General features: G+C 47.6%; 7 protein-coding genes across 7 annotated transcripts; 1 reads left to right on the top strand and 6 right to left on the bottom strand.

Moving 5' to 3' along the window:
* Window positions 1-257: 257 nt before the first annotated feature.
* PPTG_19332 (hypothetical protein) lies at window positions 258-2,495 on the bottom strand (the record flags this gene model as incomplete). The annotated part of the gene is made up of 1 exon (XM_008917676.1): window positions 258-2,495. The coding sequence occupies one exon, from the start codon at window positions 2,493-2,495 to the stop codon at window positions 258-260; it is 2,238 nt and encodes a 745-aa protein (XP_008915924.1).
* Window positions 2,496-2,846: 351 nt separating this feature from the next.
* On the bottom strand, window positions 2,847-3,953 carry PPTG_19331 (hypothetical protein; the record flags this gene model as incomplete). The annotated part of the gene is made up of 1 exon (XM_008917675.1): window positions 2,847-3,953. One exon carries the CDS (start codon window positions 3,951-3,953, stop codon window positions 2,847-2,849), a length of 1,107 nt encoding a protein of 368 aa, XP_008915923.1.
* A 3,188-nt stretch (window positions 3,954-7,141) lies between these two features.
* On the bottom strand, window positions 7,142-8,221 carry PPTG_19330 (hypothetical protein). The gene has a single exon (XM_008917674.1). It carries the CDS (start codon window positions 8,181-8,183, stop codon window positions 7,233-7,235), a length of 951 nt encoding a protein of 316 aa, XP_008915922.1. The 5' UTR covers window positions 8,184-8,221; the 3' UTR covers window positions 7,142-7,232.
* An 888-nt stretch (window positions 8,222-9,109) lies between these two features.
* On the top strand, window positions 9,110-9,746 carry PPTG_19329 (hypothetical protein). Its single transcript, XM_008917673.1, has one exon. The coding sequence runs from the start codon at window positions 9,333-9,335 to the stop codon at window positions 9,738-9,740; it is 408 nt and encodes a 135-aa protein (XP_008915921.1). The 5' UTR covers window positions 9,110-9,332; the 3' UTR covers window positions 9,741-9,746.
* Window positions 9,747-9,777: 31 nt separating this feature from the next.
* Window positions 9,778-11,717, bottom strand: PPTG_19328 (hypothetical protein; the record flags this gene model as incomplete). The annotated part of the gene is made up of 3 exons (XM_008917672.1): window positions 9,778-10,447; window positions 10,514-10,621; window positions 10,684-11,717. The coding sequence occupies 3 exons, from the start codon at window positions 11,715-11,717 to the stop codon at window positions 9,778-9,780; spliced, it is 1,812 nt and encodes a 603-aa protein (XP_008915920.1).
* Window positions 11,718-11,824: 107 nt separating this feature from the next.
* On the bottom strand, window positions 11,825-14,479 carry PPTG_19327 (hypothetical protein; the record flags this gene model as incomplete). Its single annotated transcript, XM_008917671.1, has 6 exons — window positions 11,825-11,971; window positions 12,036-12,731; window positions 12,795-13,973; window positions 14,049-14,130; window positions 14,227-14,321; window positions 14,405-14,479. 6 exons carry the CDS (start codon window positions 14,477-14,479, stop codon window positions 11,825-11,827), a joined length of 2,274 nt encoding a protein of 757 aa, XP_008915919.1.
* A 1,829-nt stretch (window positions 14,480-16,308) lies between these two features.
* Window positions 16,309-16,701, bottom strand: PPTG_19326 (hypothetical protein; the record flags this gene model as incomplete). Its single annotated transcript, XM_008917670.1, has 1 exon — window positions 16,309-16,701. One exon carries the CDS (start codon window positions 16,699-16,701, stop codon window positions 16,309-16,311), a length of 393 nt encoding a protein of 130 aa, XP_008915918.1.
* Between the last annotated feature and the right edge of the window lie 234 nt (window positions 16,702-16,935).

The following is a 16,935-nucleotide window of genomic DNA, read 5'->3' as shown; positions in this document are numbered from 1 at the left end:
TTATTGGGTTATTTCATGATTGTAAGCTCCAATTATTGGTGATTCGTTCAAAAATACCACCATAAGACAGACAACAGATAGCAACTGCCTCTGTTTTTCAATATATTGCAAATCCAGCAGACCTACATTATGTACTTGGCATAATATTACATATTATGTAGGCTACATATACCAAGTGCACGTTTGTGCTGCTAGTGTTGCCCACGTTTAAATAAAAACAAAAGGTTATGCTATCCGTTCATTATTGGGCTCCATCGTTACACTTTGGGCTTATCAGCATGAGTATCTGCACCTTGGGACTCCGCCTTGTTGACCTTTGCTACGAATTTCTTAAGCGAATCGCTCATAAAATACTGACCCGATTCTTTGTTGAGTTCTTTGTCCTCGCAGAAACACAACAAAATAGTATCAATGGCCATCTCGTAGACTCCAAGAAGCGTCGAAGCCACGAACCAGCCGAGTAAAAGTGCCAATAGGATTGGAGCTAAGGGAGACGACAACTCGTGAGCTCCACCAACGCCATAGTCGTCGTTATTTTTCTCCAAGTAGGAGAAAGTTGCGATAGCGCAGCTCAATGCGACAGCTATCTTGCCAGCACCTAGTAGTAGGAAAGTCACGGTCGATACGGCACCAACCTGTGCGATATTAGTCAGCAAAATCTTGAACGCGTCCTTGGCCGATGCGCAGAAGCTGTGGCCTTTCATAGCAATGAGGATGTACGCGTTCTTCGATAAGAAACGCAGACATTTCTCTAGACACCATAAACAGCACTGCACGATCTTCATAGCCACTTTAAGCACAAGATTGGATTTCTGGAGATCTTTCGTTTGATGGTCCAGATACAGCAGTGCAGCTCTAATAAACTGCACCACAGCAATGATAAAAGACCCGAATGCGAGTGATCCGAAGTGGTAGCGGAAGCAATTCTTGAACGAAGTAAGCACAGGGAACCGTCCCATTTCCTCACTAGTCTTGTTGCGGCTCCAATAGTAGCGACTCACAGCACCAGCTATCGTACACATACTAATAGCGTTGATGAGTTGAGCTGTCCACAAGAAGCCGAAGAAATGATACGCTACCAACAACTTCATCGTCTGATCCGGACTCACTTTACTTAAAGTCGTCGTCGCTTCTGCTGTTATGTTTTGTCCAGTCTGGTCCGCAAGCTCACCTGCCAAAGAGGCTAACTCCATCTCTCCCGAACTGTAAATGAAGGCACCGACGATTGCCGCATACGCGAACAGTATCAACAGCATAACGAACGGAATGATGGGGAATAATACCAGCAGTGGCAGACTCTGCAGTGCACGTGATGCCTCCTTCACGATCCCAACAGCAATACGAATTTTCTTCTGGAAGAAACAGACTAGCAAAAGCGCGACACCTGCCAATGCATAGACAACATAAGCTGCTGCAGCATAAGCCTTTTGTTTATCCTGACTTGCTTGCAGTGTCTGAGGAAGCACGATCGCTGTGGTATTTACATCGGAGGAATCCACACCTGCCGCTGCTGCAGCAGACGCGATTTCTGAAGTGAGAGCATTAAGATCTGAACTGCCGATGATGCCTCCCTTGGTACTCAGCATCAAAGCAAAGAGTAGCAACAGCAGCACAAAACTCCACAGTGTGATCCACACGATACATCCAGCACAAAACCTCAAGAGAATGACGAATGCAAAGCCCAAAACGAGTGCAAGAACGCCTCCACAGACAAGGAAAACTGGCCAAGTTTCCTGCAGATCGCCAATGACCCGTCCAACGGTAGATCCAACAGTTTGCAACTTCGAGTATAGCGGATTCTCTTGTGCCGGCTCCACCGACTCCGACGTGGTTATTACGCGTTTAATCTCGCACTTGTCATTAGGCACTTGAACACCGTTTACCTCTTCGTAGTATTCTGGTTCATCGCCTGGGACCACACACTTTTCTATTGACGTTGAGTTCAACTCCGTGATTTGAAGACAACGGTAGAACACTTTTTCACTCGGTAACGCTACCAGCCAACATTGTTTCTCGCTGGATAGAATTATGAAGTCTGTAGCTCTTGATTTGCGCTCTTGTTCTCGCTCTTTATCTGTGGTAAGTGAGGTATCACTTTGGATTTCTGCTTCAGCTTCGTAGTTGCAGATGTACGTGCCTGCATCCGGACAGGTTGCTACGCAGACCCCGTAGAACGAAAAATCGTCAACAGATAATGCCGGGTTGGAGGCTTGCTCCAATAAGTCCTGCGTGATTCGAGGATAAAACGTTAAAGGCTGATCTTGCTGTTTCCCAGTGCCACACGTAGTGCCGTTGTAGTCCGATCCGTATAGAAGTCGTTTGGGCTCGCCGTGCATGAATCCGACGGCAGCGATAGCGATCATACCAACCCAGAAGACGGCGAAAAGCAAAGCACAAATCACATCTCTGCACTTTCGAGAGCTTGCAGGAAGCACACCTTGAGTTGGAGCTCCATCCTCGACGCCGACCTGCTCCTTGGTGGAACAGCAGCCCATAAGAGCTCAGTGAAGTTGAAAGAAAACTATCACATTTGGCCACCGACTTGAAGCGACGGCCAAGTTCACGAAACTACCATCCCACGTTTTTTGCAGTCGAGGAATCGCAACCGCCTGGGATTGAAACTGTTTGATTCAGTGCAGCATACGTAAATTTGACGGCATTTTAAGTACAGTAGGTAACCTTCAACTATTAATATGCACCACTTCATCATACCGTTAGTAAAGGAGCAGAAGCGCATATTGAAATCTCCAGTGCCCTTGTTGTCTACGCATGACGTTGTGATCGTACGATAATACCTTGTTATCGCACGCTGTCCTACATAATGATCCTAGCTACATTCGCTAAAATCATTTCTTAAAAGGCCACGCTTTCTCCAGCTTAGGCTTGAAGTTACCATCGTTGAAAGGTGTGTTTGCCTTGCCCCAGCCGACGCCGTTCATGGCCCGACGGGCGTCCTCTGAGAGCTGATCCCACATGATAAGGTCCTGGAAGTCACCGCCCTCGGAAGTGGATTCAAGAGCGTGGTTGATCGGCCAGTGGCTCTCGTACTTGACCTTCACGCTCGTACCGTCAACGCAGTCGGCATTCGGAGGGACCTGCTTGGAATAACCATCGTGAGCCGACGGGGTCACGGCCAAAATCTTGGGGTTTTCCACGTCGGGGTTGTCGATCCACACGATGACGTGCTCCCAGTCGTGACGGTGGCCCAGTCCCGAGGACGGCGAGTCCTTGGGGAAGTACCACGAATACATGATGGCCCAGATGCCCTGGACCCACGTAGATCGGCCGTACACCTGAGAACCCCATCCAGATCCCTTGCATTTAGCGCTGGGAGCACCCTTCGTTTTGAGACCGCCACTGGTTTCACCGGCTTCGTTCACCGCAGGGTACGGGTGACATCCGTTCGTGATGTGAATCTGAGGCTTGAACTTGACTGCTGCCTTCTCCGAAATGGTGACGGGCTCTGGTTGCGGGAACGGCTTAACTTGGTCGTGGTCGATCCACTTCGCTACCCACGGACCCGGATCGGGTGTCGGTGCAGGTGTCGGAGCCGGAGTCGGCGCCGGTGTCGGTGCGGGTGTCGGAGCTTCGGTCTGTCTAGGGTCCGGTCGGGTAGGAATAGGCACGTGCGTCGGGGCGGGCGTTTCAATCTCCTCCTGCTGTTCATGAGAACCCGACAGGCTGGATTGTTGCTGCTGTTGGTTTTGCTCCTGTTGTTGTTGTTCGTTAGAACCGGCCGTGCTGGTCTTCTTTGTAGCTGGAGCCCTCGTGAATTTCTTCAAACTCGAATAGTCGATGTACTTCACGGTCGAATTGGTCTCTTTGGTAGCTGGAGCCCTCGTAAACTTCTTCAAACTCGAGTAATCGATGTACTTCACGGTTGAATTGGTCGTTTCGGCTTGAATCGCAGCGACCGCGGCGAAAGCGGCAAACAGAACGGTGCTCGTCTTCATCGTCCTTGACTCGTGGTGGGTGGAAGAATTGCCGAATGGCCGAGTCTCTCATGCAAATTAGTAATTACCAACCGTGTGGCACGGTCCGTGCCTATCCCTTCGGTGTACGAAGGAGAGACAGTGCTTGCAGATCACAAAAGCGTATCGCGCTGTTCGCAAAGTCAGGCGAGGGAAAGTTGACTGCTTGAGGAGGGACATCGACATACAGCACATTACCGTATGCCGTATGCAGCGTAGCGCCTTGGTCGTATTAGCCACCATAACTGCAGCAAGTACAAATACAAAAACACATTACAGTGTGTGTGATCCGGACTCATCTTTGCTACTCGGTAGTCAAAATTTTACTCTTTTAACTCTTAACCCTTTTAACTGTTTTATCCTGATGCGGTTTCCCATGTTGAAAGCAACCAAGCTCTTCCTACCGTATCGGTAATTGTGGGAAAAGATAAATTCCTACAAATTTCTTAACAACGAAATGATTTCACAGCCAAGAGATCGTAACAAGGGTCTGCGTGTGATTCATTCGCGAGATTCGTTCCCTTTACCTGCGCAAGTGTAGAGCGAAAATTTCAGCGAAACATCAAGGCTACTCAGTTGCTCTTGACTTGTCCATGGGAATTCTTGTACGTATGGATACGTGAGCGAACAACTCGTGAGTCTGCATATCTTTTGCTGCATGTACACACTACACGTAGCTATTTATTTAAGTTTATATAATGAACAAAATGAGATAATCGATTTGGGACGTCATTGTGCTTCCGAACACGTTAAAATTAAGCTGACTTTGCATCGTTATCAGGTAGAAGGGACCGGACATTAGCGCCGGAGTTTGAGTTGGATTAATCAGAGTATGTGTTTGAAAAATATTTTTTAAATGAAATGTGATTTCCCGATGTCAAATCTGTCTCTCTCTTTTTTTTAAAAAAATATTAATTGAGGGATATGAGGGTGGGCCACTTTTTAGTATGGAAGGAAAACAGACAAGTTGTTCGTCCACTCTATACAAAATTGCATCTTAGAGATAGGAAGGAGGTCATAAAAATTCTTGTTCTATTGGACTCGCTCACCCCCTCCAGTTCTGCTCGTACCCCGTCACACAAGTGCAACAGCTGGGGTCAATTGGTTCGCTAAACGCAGCTGCACTGTCCTGTGGTAAGTTACCACCACATTGTCGCTTAGAACGCTGTCTTTCAGTGCACTTTTTCCTAAGCTTATTGGAGGTTCAGTATACAATACTGGCATAACAACGCTTTTCAAAGTTACAAAAAGAGCTGGAATGTATTAATACCGGTTGTACTTCAATCAAACGACGGTCATATTCAAGACCATCGCATTTTCGAGTGGTATTAATACATGCACAGCACTGCGAGAATGCATGTAATGCACTTCATGAACAAACGCAACAAGTTCTTAGTGCCGTGGTGTTAGTCTGCACAAGCGAAACGCGATCTGAAAAAACTGCTCAGAATCGTCCGAAACCTATACTGTACTAGTAACACGCTTTTGACTTCATTTGAAAATCTACAGCGTTTCGGACGATCCCGTTGCGCACCAACCACTGGGATTTGGCATCGAAGCATTGTGTGCTCGTAATCCTCGACGTGTCAATCGATATCATGCACACATCACGAACCCTTGATGACTTCCGAAAGATTCGGAACCAAATGTTTCGATTCGCACGTTTTGTCTGAGATGTGTTACTGATTTGTACATGTAAAATACTATTTTAACATACATGTATTAAAATTTAATAGTCTAGGGTTTAGTGGTAAGGTTAGGACATTATCTGGTATCGGAATCGAAAGCGAGGGATTCGATCCTGCTTGTGATGGTGTGATGGCACACAACCCAAAATAGTGCCGCAGGCTTCTTGTGATCATATTCGGGTCAGGTCAAAAATGGATCAACTTGAACCTCCCTCCACCCTAACCACACGATAGAAAAAATTCCCAGTCTGTATTGAGTCCGTTCGTTGGTAAGCTCGTTGCTGGGCCCATTACGTAAATATCGTGTGGATTTGCTACGACCATGCCGCTCACTACCGCCATACAAAATCAAGTCAAAAAAAGTAAAAAAAATTTGGACCCCAATAAACCTTTGCATAGTACAAATATCCATTCTCCAGAATACCTCGGCCGACGTAGCCAGCTATACCAGGAGTCGGTTACCCGTCCAATTGTTGCTGGGCTAACTCTCGGGTAACCATACCGTCCTTTGTCACGGACAGACCTTACCCCAGCGAGAAGGCTCACGGTGATATTTTGTCGATTCATGAAGCGTAATGATTACTTAAACTTCAGAGGCTGTAGCAGACCTTTCCTTTCAGCGGAATGCAAATACTTGAGCCGAAGTGTTTAGACTGTCGCGTCGTGTCCAGAGTACTGGTTGGAAGGTGTATTTCTCAAATAGAAAACCTTCACAATCATGTTCTTGTTAAACTTTTTAAGTAAAAAAAAGCTGAAGAAAGAAATTGTAATATTTATAAGTGTAAGTTAAAATTACTATCGTTTTTTAAAGTAGAGGGCCTTCTGTTTGAATTATTAACTAAATGTTCTAGAGTCCTGGTATCGTTGTGGGTTGGATACTACAGCCCACAACGATATTAGAACTTACATCTATCAAGTTGGCTAAAGACATCGTGTGTAGAAGTGCAGATGGCACAGATTTCCGTGCGGATGTCTTTGATTTCGAAGAAAGCGATTAGCTCTCCTGTATCCGGGCTTCTGGTCGTTTTACAAGCACATTCTACATCTCGCTAGAAGTCGGAATTCAAACTAAGAGTGGGCATGAGTTGCTATGAGAACGCAACAATGACCCACTTGGTAGAATCGAGAATTCAAAGCTTGTCATTGGAGAGTGCGGTTACGTGTACAGTATGTCGGTTGTACTCATTTTTCACACAGCGTCCAAATAGATCTAACGCTCGGCATCTGCCGACGAAATGTCCTATTAATAGTTTTCTAACCTTTGAAGGCACCGACACCGACATTTGATAGTGGGTGGCCCTAAATCACCCGGCAATGACGAAGAAAGAACAAGCTATCTTAGCTTAAGCAAGGCTCTAGTTAACAAATACCGATTTTACGCCTATACATGTACTGAGGTAAGTGTTGTACTGTTTTGATTTAGACATCAATCTTACACTGCACAAATGAAAACCGTGCCCATGAATAAAAACACCAGGGTGCTTCTTTTAAGTATAATAAAAGATATTCGATGAAACACGAAACGTGTTAACTACAAACATGTTTTTACAGTGCTTCACGTACTAAATATCAACTAAAATGGCCACGCTTTAGCAAGCTTCGGTAGAAAGTTCCCATCGTTCATGGGTGTATTCGCATTGCCCCAGTACACAGCGTTCAGCGCACGGCTGGCATTCTCTGACAACTGACCCCACATAATCAGATCTTGGAAGTCACCGGCTTCCGAAGTGGAGCCAAGGGCATGATCCATGGGCCAGTGACTCTCGTACGCTACTTTTGTAGTGGCACCATCGATGGTATCAGGATTCGGAGGGGCGTACTTGTGATATCCACTGTGTGCCGACGGCGTGACAGCTAGGATCTTCGGGTTCGCTATCTCAGGGTTGTCGATCCACACGATGACGTGCTCCCAGTCGTGGCGATGGCCAATTCCGGTGGACGGCTCGTCCTTTGGGAAATACCAACAGTACATGATGGCCCAAACTCCCTGATACCAACTAGATCGACCGTAGACTTGCGAACCCCATCCGGATCCCTTGCACCCAGCACTAGGGGCTCCTTTTGTTTTGAGACCACCACTGGTCTGTCCGGCTTCATCAACTGCTGGATACGAATGACATCCATTCGTGATGTGGAGTTGTGGTTTGAACTTGACTGCAGCCTTTTCAGAGATTGTGACGGGCTGAGGTTGTGGAAACGGCTTTACTTGGTCGTGGTCGATGGTGATGGTTATCCACGGACCCGGGTCCGGGGTCGGAGCAGGTGTTGGAGTTGACGTTGGAGACAATGTTGGTGTCGGCGTAGGAGCTTCTGTCGCTCTCGGGTCTGGTCTCGTCGATATAGGCACTTGAATTGTCTGGTCAACCTGTGATCCCGACATTTCTGACTGGGTCGTGGGTGCTCTCGTGTATTTCTTCAGACTCGAAAAGTCAATGTACTTGACCGTCGAATTTGTTTTGGTTTCTTGGGCTTGGACGACAGCAAGTGCACCCCAGATGGCGCTCAGCACACTATAAAACTTCATCGACTGAGTAGGAGGCTGTTGATCCGCGTCAAGATCGAAGAATTGCAGAATGACAAGCAGTCACGGAGCAGGCGGTTGAGTTAGTACGTGAGGTCCTCGCGAACTAACTCAGCCGCCACGGTGAGGATACGTTAGCTCCTAAAATTCCCCAGGGCGCAAACATAGACGGCCTTTTCAGATCATTCATGTTATCCTGGTGTATGCACAATTATTATTGAAGAGGCCGTGTAACGTCAATTCGGCCTCGCTCGATGTGTTTGCGTGGCGAGCATCTGGCAAGCGAAGCTATCCTCAGTGACGGAGCACCAAAGTATCATGAAGTATTGCCAAAACTTCCAATCTTCCTCGTGGAGCAGCACCTAGCATGACCAACGTATTAGTTCATCTCGCTCGAGCCTTGTTCGAACAAGTAGAGGCGATCGCATTAGCATCTTCTGGTTTTCATCATGTTATGGTCCCATCATAAAGATAGGACGGATGTCGTAAATTCCGACCCATATTTACTTCAAAAATAATTAAAAAATCTGGAGAACACCCCCTCTGGTATTGCTACGCTCCCCGGCACAATATGCACGACCGCTGAGATAGGCGTCCGACGTCACAACGATGTCCTTGGTATGTAAACTCTCGGTTTGTGTTTGCTGTTTCTGTAGGGAAGAAAACGAGTTTTTTTTTTTTTAGGATATGCGCGCATCACAGCAATGGCAAAGAAAAATACCAAAAACAATCTGTATTGCACTAACGTTAAAATTTGGCACTGTCAAACGAATTACCATTTGTAGTGATGCCAATTTAACCACGACTGTTTATTCAAGCGCAGAAGCTGCATTGCACTCGGAATGCCCAAGTTGATCAGCCATCGGTGGGACATGCATGCGCTCCACGCGCTGGCGAAGAGGGAACACAACGAGCTAATCCGAGTTTTTACTGAGCTTAAAGACATTCCTGATACAGCAGTTGACACTCAAGTGAAAACGTTTGGATTCGGGGCCCCTATGCAGTTTCATACCTTCGGTAAGGCTTCGTCGTCTTTTCGCACCACGCGGATCTTAATGACAAATTGCTTTGCTAGGTTTCTTTGACAAGACTAGTGCAGCTGCATCTAGCTCTTCAGCGACTCTATTCGACCGTGTGGTCAATGGAGATACAATGCTGTTATTAGCGCTGCGTCACTACGATCCACAATGCGCCATCGTGCTAATCAAGCAAGGAGCCTCTCTAAACGTATTGAATTCGTTTAATGAGAACCCATTGCAAGTCATTTTTGATGCGATGGCTTTCTTTCGACTTCATCCAAGTGATGAAACGCAAGATCTGAGCAAAGGAGACAGCCGACTTGTACAGCAACGTGCTGAATACGAAGACTTGTTTTCTCTTCTCCAGGACGAACTTGGAGCATTCTACGATAAGCAAAAAGCAGAAGTTGAACGAGAGTTGCAAGAACTCTACCAACATATCGCTCCTGACCGGCTGTCTAAGATTCCAGACCAACTCGAGGCTTACAAATACCGTGAGAAGCTGTTGCTCGAATGTGTTAAGAAAAAATATACCTTATAAACGTCGATTTTTATAGAATCTATCAGCTTCCATACTCTCAAGGAAGAAGTGAAGTCACAGTCCTGGTTAGCAGTTCTGATACAGTTAGGGAGCCTGCTTCTAACTGCAGTTGTAATTTTTCCATCTCAGTAATATTGTACATGATCTCCACTGCAGGTACCTCGATATCCGCAGCACTTCCAACCCCAGTCGTTTTTATGGTCTGTATACCAGTTTCTTCGTCGAACCATGATGAAACCACGTAAAAGTTTGAGTCTTTACGTGCAACAGTTCGTCTCCGTCTCCCATCGAGATTCAGGATAGCAGCCATCTTGTATCGAATAGCCCAATCGAGAGGATCTGCTTCGATATCATCGCGGAAAGTCATTTCGTTAAAGTCATCTGCGTATTCTTCGTCTTGCATCTCTGAAGTTTGACGCTGGGGTTCATTATCGCTCACAATCGTTGACGGACATGTACGTGGTCGTGATCGCTCTCGTGTTGGACAGGAGCTTTCAGCTCTTGTATTGCCATCTCGAATCGGCAATGCCCATGAAATAAGGAGCTGAGGACTTGATGTTGCGTCTGGTGGAGCTGGGGCCACTTGAAATCGTAGTTGTTGTACCACACCAACCAGTAATTTCTGTAATTCGTCATCAGTCAGTAATGTTGAAAGGCTAGGAACATTGCCTGCTGAAGGCACTTGTGAGACCGTCTCGAGCTTAATCCTAAACAAAACCCAACCGAATAAGTACTAGGTGCGTATTAAAGCTTCTCGATCAGCAGTAGCTTACATGATCTCGAGGTCATCCACGATCTGAGCCACCTGCACGAGCGCATCGTGATTCACTAACAGGTCTCCGAAGGTGTTGTCTTTCCAAGATCCGTGAATCATCAGACCACTAGAAATACACAACACTATTCAGAAAACAAGCAATTGCTCGACAAGTCAGTAAATACCTACCGATCGCCAAGCTCTGCAATGTCGGAACGGGTCAGTTCAATCTGTAACTCATCCACCGTCACCTCGACGCCTTGTCTAGTCGTGGCTTCAAGAAGTAAGCAAGGCGGCAAATCACGAACTAGCTCTTCGTCTTCCATTTCTTGACATCTTGATCGATTATCCTGCAGCTCTTTAATTCGTCCAGCTCGACTGGAATTGTGCTTGTTTTTACGATCCAGAGAAGGCAGTTCCCGCGCATTGGCACCTCTGGATAGCCCACGCTCTCGAGTTGTTTTACATCCGCCACGCGAAGGTGGAGCCATCCTTTTCGATGGGGTTTTCGGCAACAGATAGCCGACTGTGCCGTCTTGATGCATGTGGCCGAACTTGTGAGCATGTTGCTGCCACTCTCCGTCCCATTTCTTGGTGTTATAGTACGGCTTTAAATGTGCCAGTCGCTCCTTGAGACGGCGATTTTCTTGGTCGATAGCATTCTGTCGGCGCTTCTGCACTGCTCGATTCACAAGCGTAGGCTTCTTGCAGGCGTCACCGCGATTTATTGCGTACTCAGGAGACAAATGACAGTCCAGCAGAGGCGTCTGCGTTGCATCGAGACGAATTCCAGGCATATGCATATGTGCTGGACTGTGTACGGATTTGTGAGGCGAAGGGAACGCAGCTCCCGGTGTCTGGATCCTAGCAGCATCGCCTAACGTTGGCATCACAGGCTCACCAGGCTTGCGTTGCGTTAGTCGCGATCGAGAGGAAGCAGCCAGCACGATATTCTCTTGGCGATTCATGATCTGGACCATCTTGTTGGCCAGCCGCTGATTCTGGTTATAGATGTCGAGCTGTCGATCTCTCTCGATCTGCTGGCGCTTGGCATTTGTGGCCAAATGAGGGTGCGATACGGGAGCATTGCTGTCCAGATAGACCTTTGACGGTGAGTGGCAGGTAGGCACCACTTGCTCGAGCTTGCGCTGATGTCGTGCTTGCTGTCGGATCACATCGCGCTCATAGCACAGACGATTGTCGAACGCCAATTTCCTGTTCATCGTATGTGTTTGTGCAGCTCTCGTAGATGGTCCTATTCTAACACGAACCACTGACAAGATAGTTTATTTTAGACGGATGGACAGATTGACGTACGCTTTGACGATCTTCATTCATTAGCTGCCTTCATGCTCCACAGCGAGATGGCTCCATCCTGATTAGCTGAACAACACACCGGCAGCTTCGGGTGCCAGTCCACATCCGCCACGACTGCTTGGCTCGGGATAAAACTGGATATAGCGCGCCTCTCGCCATGCTGGGAATTAAACAGGTACAACGTTAGATAATTCTACAATGAATCTCAAAGACTCTAGTCATACCTTGAAGACGTGGAGCGCAGTGGAGTCAGCCACCACGAAGTAGCCGGCAGCTCCAAGGAAGCGGATCGTTGTGTCTACCTCAGCTTCAGTCGATGCCAAGGGCTTGTCCATCTCGTACGTGCGCGTCAGAGTCGGCTTGACGTCTATTACGCTCCCTCTGACGTCGCTAGCGGCATCGTTCGGAGACGCCACAGCTACCAAAATTGATGCGACAGACCACTCCATCACTGCTCTGCCATTCTCATGCACACTTAGCATCGATTCTCCGTCCGGAGACAGACAAATCGCTGCCAAGTTGCCACCATCGATACGTGCCGAGCCACTGCAAGAGATGAGATTGCAGCGGTGTATCCGCTCGGGCCGGATCACGTCGATGAACTCGATGTCGCCCGTTCGACTGCCAGTAATCAACACGTTCCCCATTTTGCTCCATGCTAAGCAAGTGAGCTGTTTATCTTCCATCGGGAAGTAGTCCTGCATCGGTTCCTCCATACCTCCATGCAAGACCAGGATCTGTTGGAGCGCGTTGTCCTCTTCGTCGCGACTAGTGAACAAACACGCAGCAATCGGCGCTTCTCGAGCACACATGAGTTGCTGTATCTGCAAGTTATCTTCGGTCGGAGGACATGAGATGACTTGCTGTCCGTCAGAATCCCACAGCATCGTCTCTCCGTCTTCCAGTGTACAGGCAAGGAGCTACACGACACAAATACAAGCGTAAGATAACGCAGAACTGAAGGTACAAGCTGAAATACGCACCTGTTTGCTTGGGCCCGGACCCAACCAGTTCAGACTGATTAGTCTCGACGGTAGCGTGATTGTAGACGAAGGGGACAGAGCTACAGGATTCGCAGACCAAATGTCGATGTGGTTGTTGCCCAGCTTTGCGATGGCAAGAAACTGTCCGTCTGATGAGAAGCGGCTCCTTGCAGTCATCGCTGACTTTGTGGGTTCCCAGTCGTTGAGCATGTTGAATTCACGAATCAGAGACGCCTCAATAGAATCTGAACTCTTGATAGACGCGCCAGTAGACCAAGACGGCGGCTTAATCGGAGTCAAACTGGACTTAGCCAGCTCTCCATCAGACGGAAGACTCGAGTCTGTGCCAATTGGACAGAACATAGGTGACGTAGACTCACAGCCACTTCCATTCTCCACCGGAACGTCGTCCACTTCGTCCTCTTCATCAAGTTCTTCGTCATCGCTCAACTCATCGACTGGGAGGTAAACTTCTGCTACTCTGGGCATATCTCGCGGGTCAACAGGAGCAGGAGGATCGACATGCGGACTCTCCTCACTGCTGATACCGAACAGCTCTCCAATTTCCTTCATCTGCTTGTGTGACAGTCCGACACTCGCTGTCGCTGCGCCGTGGCTGCGACTGCGACTTCTGTTCTTGTTCCGGTCACTCGTCACATCCACGTAACTAGGTGTAGACGCCGAGAAATGTTCCATGAAGTTGTGCTGCACCATCAAGCGAAGAATCGAGTGCAACTGCCGTCCCGCCTCCTCCAGCTTCTTGATCTTAGCCGTAGCTTCGCTGTTGTACAGTCTCAGTCTCGTAGCTTCGGACTGACTCACCTTCAGTCTCAACTTCAGCGTCGGTTCTTCCAGTCGAGCCAGTTGGAAGGCCAGAAGCTTCGGTAACGGCAAATTTCGGAAAACTAGCGACAGAAAATTGCGAAATGACGTCACGAATGCCTCCAGCCATAGCTGACCGAAGAAAACCTGGAAATATGGGTCACTTTCTGGGTGTTCGATGTACGGCAAGATGAACCAGCGACTCCACGAGTCCGTTCCAGCCCCTTGGGCGGTCACAGAGGCGTTTAACTTGTCTGCATGGAGCTGGAAGAACTCTGCTGCCTTCTCTCGGTGTCCAGACTTGACTGCGTTAACTACGTAGAGTCTCAAGAGTGAAGTTTCCAGCTGCTGCAGTGTCTGTGGAGTTATTAACCGCAGAAAACTCGTCAAAACGTATAATTTATGCAATCAATTGACATTCGAGCGCCGTACAGAGGCGTAAGACGCGTCCAAGTGGTTGAAGAATCGCGCAGTTAAGAACTTCCATGTCTCCAGCACTGTTTCTATCTGATAACTGCGAGAATAACAAAAATAACGCTGGTGAGTAAATAATCGATCTCTCGGCTTCTACTGCCTCTGCAGCTCTCGTTCCAGCGTGAATACTACGTACGTTTGCACGGCTACTAGTAACTGCGAGATAATCTGCTCCACGTCGAAGCCCCGGGAGCGATCACGCTTGCGTTCGGCACTGAACACTTGAAAACTCTGACGCAACCAGGTTTCGGTTAATAACTCTGCGAATACTGGGCTGTCGGAGGAGTCAAAAGCAGGGGAAGAATGTCCAGTACCTTGGTAAAGCCTCGGAATAGCAGATACTCCATCACGAGCTCGTCCACGTGCGGCAGGAGGCTCGGAGGCTCCATGCTTGCTCTTCCTCCTTCGTTGTCACGTTGCACGCGAATCCTTAATCGAAATGCATACAAACTTCAAGATTAATAAAATGAGGTGCACCACACTACTATCCGAACAACCAACATATTTTGGTGTGGCAACATAAAACTGTAGCACGTGTTCTTCACTGAAGCCAAGTGTCTTCCTTTACAGTAATCTGAAACACGTCTTCCATCGACCTAACGCTTACACTTTTTTAAAACTAAAATTTACTTCCACGTATAACTCTCTGGATTTATACTTTTTACATTACTGTTGCCCAAATAATAAATGCCAATATAATAATTATTAATGGGTGAGCTTGTTTTAAACAATTATTGCTGACACTGAGACGTTGCATTTCAACGTAATGCTAAGCATTGGATTGATGGACCTCTGGTTTGTATGTGTAATCGTGAATGCCTCAAGGTAGGGGGTGAAACCAGCTGTGAGATTCTTAATCAATTTTCAAAGTATTTGTGATTCAACGGATAAATATATGACGGTGATCATCGCATTGTACATTTTTCATACAACTCGAATATAAAATCTAACGGCCTTTTGCAATATTCTTATGTAGCAGCCTGCTACGAAAATTTTGAATGGAACACCAATCTACGAACAAATGTATGCGGATAATGCAACAATAGCAACGGAATTTCGAAAAACGATTCCGAATGTCTTAATTAGTCCACATGAAAGCCTCTCCCCATTTTTATCTCCCAGATTCATCGTTGCACAACGAATCTAGTTATATAATTGGTGGCACAAATCAAAACAGCAGTAAAAATAAAGGAAGCTGTTCAAAACCAGGATTATTTCTTACATTAGAGAGGTTTCTGCATCTAACAATTCTCAGTCCAGTCCAGTCCTGCGTTTAGACAAGGACAGGGACCAAGATAGCACAAAGCCACATTTCTGTGGCCTCCGTTTCTATTCGCAGTCTGCAAGCATCAATATTAATTTTGCGAGGTGCTTAGCTACCACGTAAATTACAAGTCGTAACGAAGAAATTGAGAACGACTTGTGATCGAGCACGACATCCAGCCAGACGGAGAGATCCCCGTCGACCCCAGCGCCACGAGCTCACCGCCTCCTCTCCTAGATAGACCCGGACAAGTGCGTGCCTTTCCTCCACGGGTTTGAAGCCCACGTAGTAACACGACGTACACTCGAGAGCCTGCATAAAGTGCTACCGTCCAGAGTGGATCTTCCCGGGCAAGGATGTCGCTACTACACTCGCGCGCACGGCCGCTACAACGACTCGGGTTAGCTGCACGTACGCAGAACAACAGCTTCAACGGTGAGAGGGCATAGTATGACTCCAACTATCTACTGGAAGACGACTTCAGCTGGTAGGACGCTTTCCGGTACGCATTGGCAGAAGTTTGCGTGGTGTCGTGAGGTAGCAGCAGGAAGGACGAGAGAGAATTTACTGGAAGTCCGTGGTGAGGCAGGTCTCCTTGGTGATATGAGCGACTAAGCCACGCACGAAGGCTTCCTCTCTCTCTCTCTCTGCAAACACGCCATCTTCTTGATGATTTGGACGTGGTAATTGGGAGAGCAGGTGGCCGGCAGCACCTAGGGATGGTGCTGAAGTTTGTGGAAAACTAGATCTGGTAAATTCTTGCCCATGCTTACGGTGTCTGCTGGTGCAGATAAGAATCCAATACGTCTGGGTGATCACTTGCAACTGCAATTATAGCTGATTTAAAACTGCAGGTCTTCCACCTACAGAATGAAGCTCACTTTTTAAAGTTCTCCATGCTCCTGACAAGGAAAAAAAAACCTGCTGTCATTGCACGAGCTGGTGCTGGCGAGCTCACAAGCACTGGCGTCGCTGCAAGTGGTGGTGCCATTGGACATACCAGCGCGGGTGTAGCATGTCGTAGTAGCGCATTGGGGTAGCGAGGCGGCGAAGCATGATGCACATATCCTCGATACCAGGACAGCGATCGTGAACCTTGCCATTGTAGACAGTAGCCACTTCATCTGGAATACGCAGCAACGAAAACAGCTCATGGACTCCAGCCACGTCGAAACGAAACTCATGCTCACAGTTAGCGTTAGTGTAGCGTGCCAAGTCAAAGGACACGTTAGGAATTAAGGGCCGCTCTACGCAGTCAATCAGGCTCAGGTAACGCAACTTTTTCGTGCGGCTGAAGTTCCGCCGCGTCATGATGCACCATTGCAGCAACTCGACTTGGTTGACCATGGTGCGTAGAAAACAGGTGGACGGGGAGCGCTGTGCTGAGAAATCGATTGTTTAAGGTCACCAACAGAGAAAACTTTTCTTGAAACTTGCAAAATCTCAAGACCATCTGAAAGCAAATTCCTGGTTAGTACACACAAATGTAGCTTTTACGTCAGCTAATCTTGAACGGACTGGGAACAACGAGTGCAGAAACCTCTCTATTAAGGTACGAATCCTGGCCGTTTAAGATTAAAA

Source organism: Phytophthora parasitica (genome assembly GCF_000247585.1).
Source record: "Phytophthora parasitica INRA-310 unplaced genomic scaffold supercont2.111, whole genome shotgun sequence".
Classification (NCBI taxonomy): Eukaryota; Oomycota; class Peronosporomycetes; order Peronosporales; family Peronosporaceae; genus Phytophthora; species Phytophthora nicotianae.
The sequence above is the reverse complement of the archived record's forward strand: the minus strand, read 5'-3'. Positions and strand labels throughout refer to the sequence as shown.

Bases quoted from the DNA above. Each gene is read 5' to 3' on its own strand.
- PPTG_19330 (XM_008917674.1), bottom strand. From the start codon at position 8,183: ATGAAGTTTTATAGTGTGCTGAGCGCCATCTGGGGTGCACTTGCTGTC.
- PPTG_19329 (XM_008917673.1), top strand. From the start codon at position 9,333: ATGCTGTTATTAGCGCTGCGTCACTACGATCCACAATGCGCCATCGTG.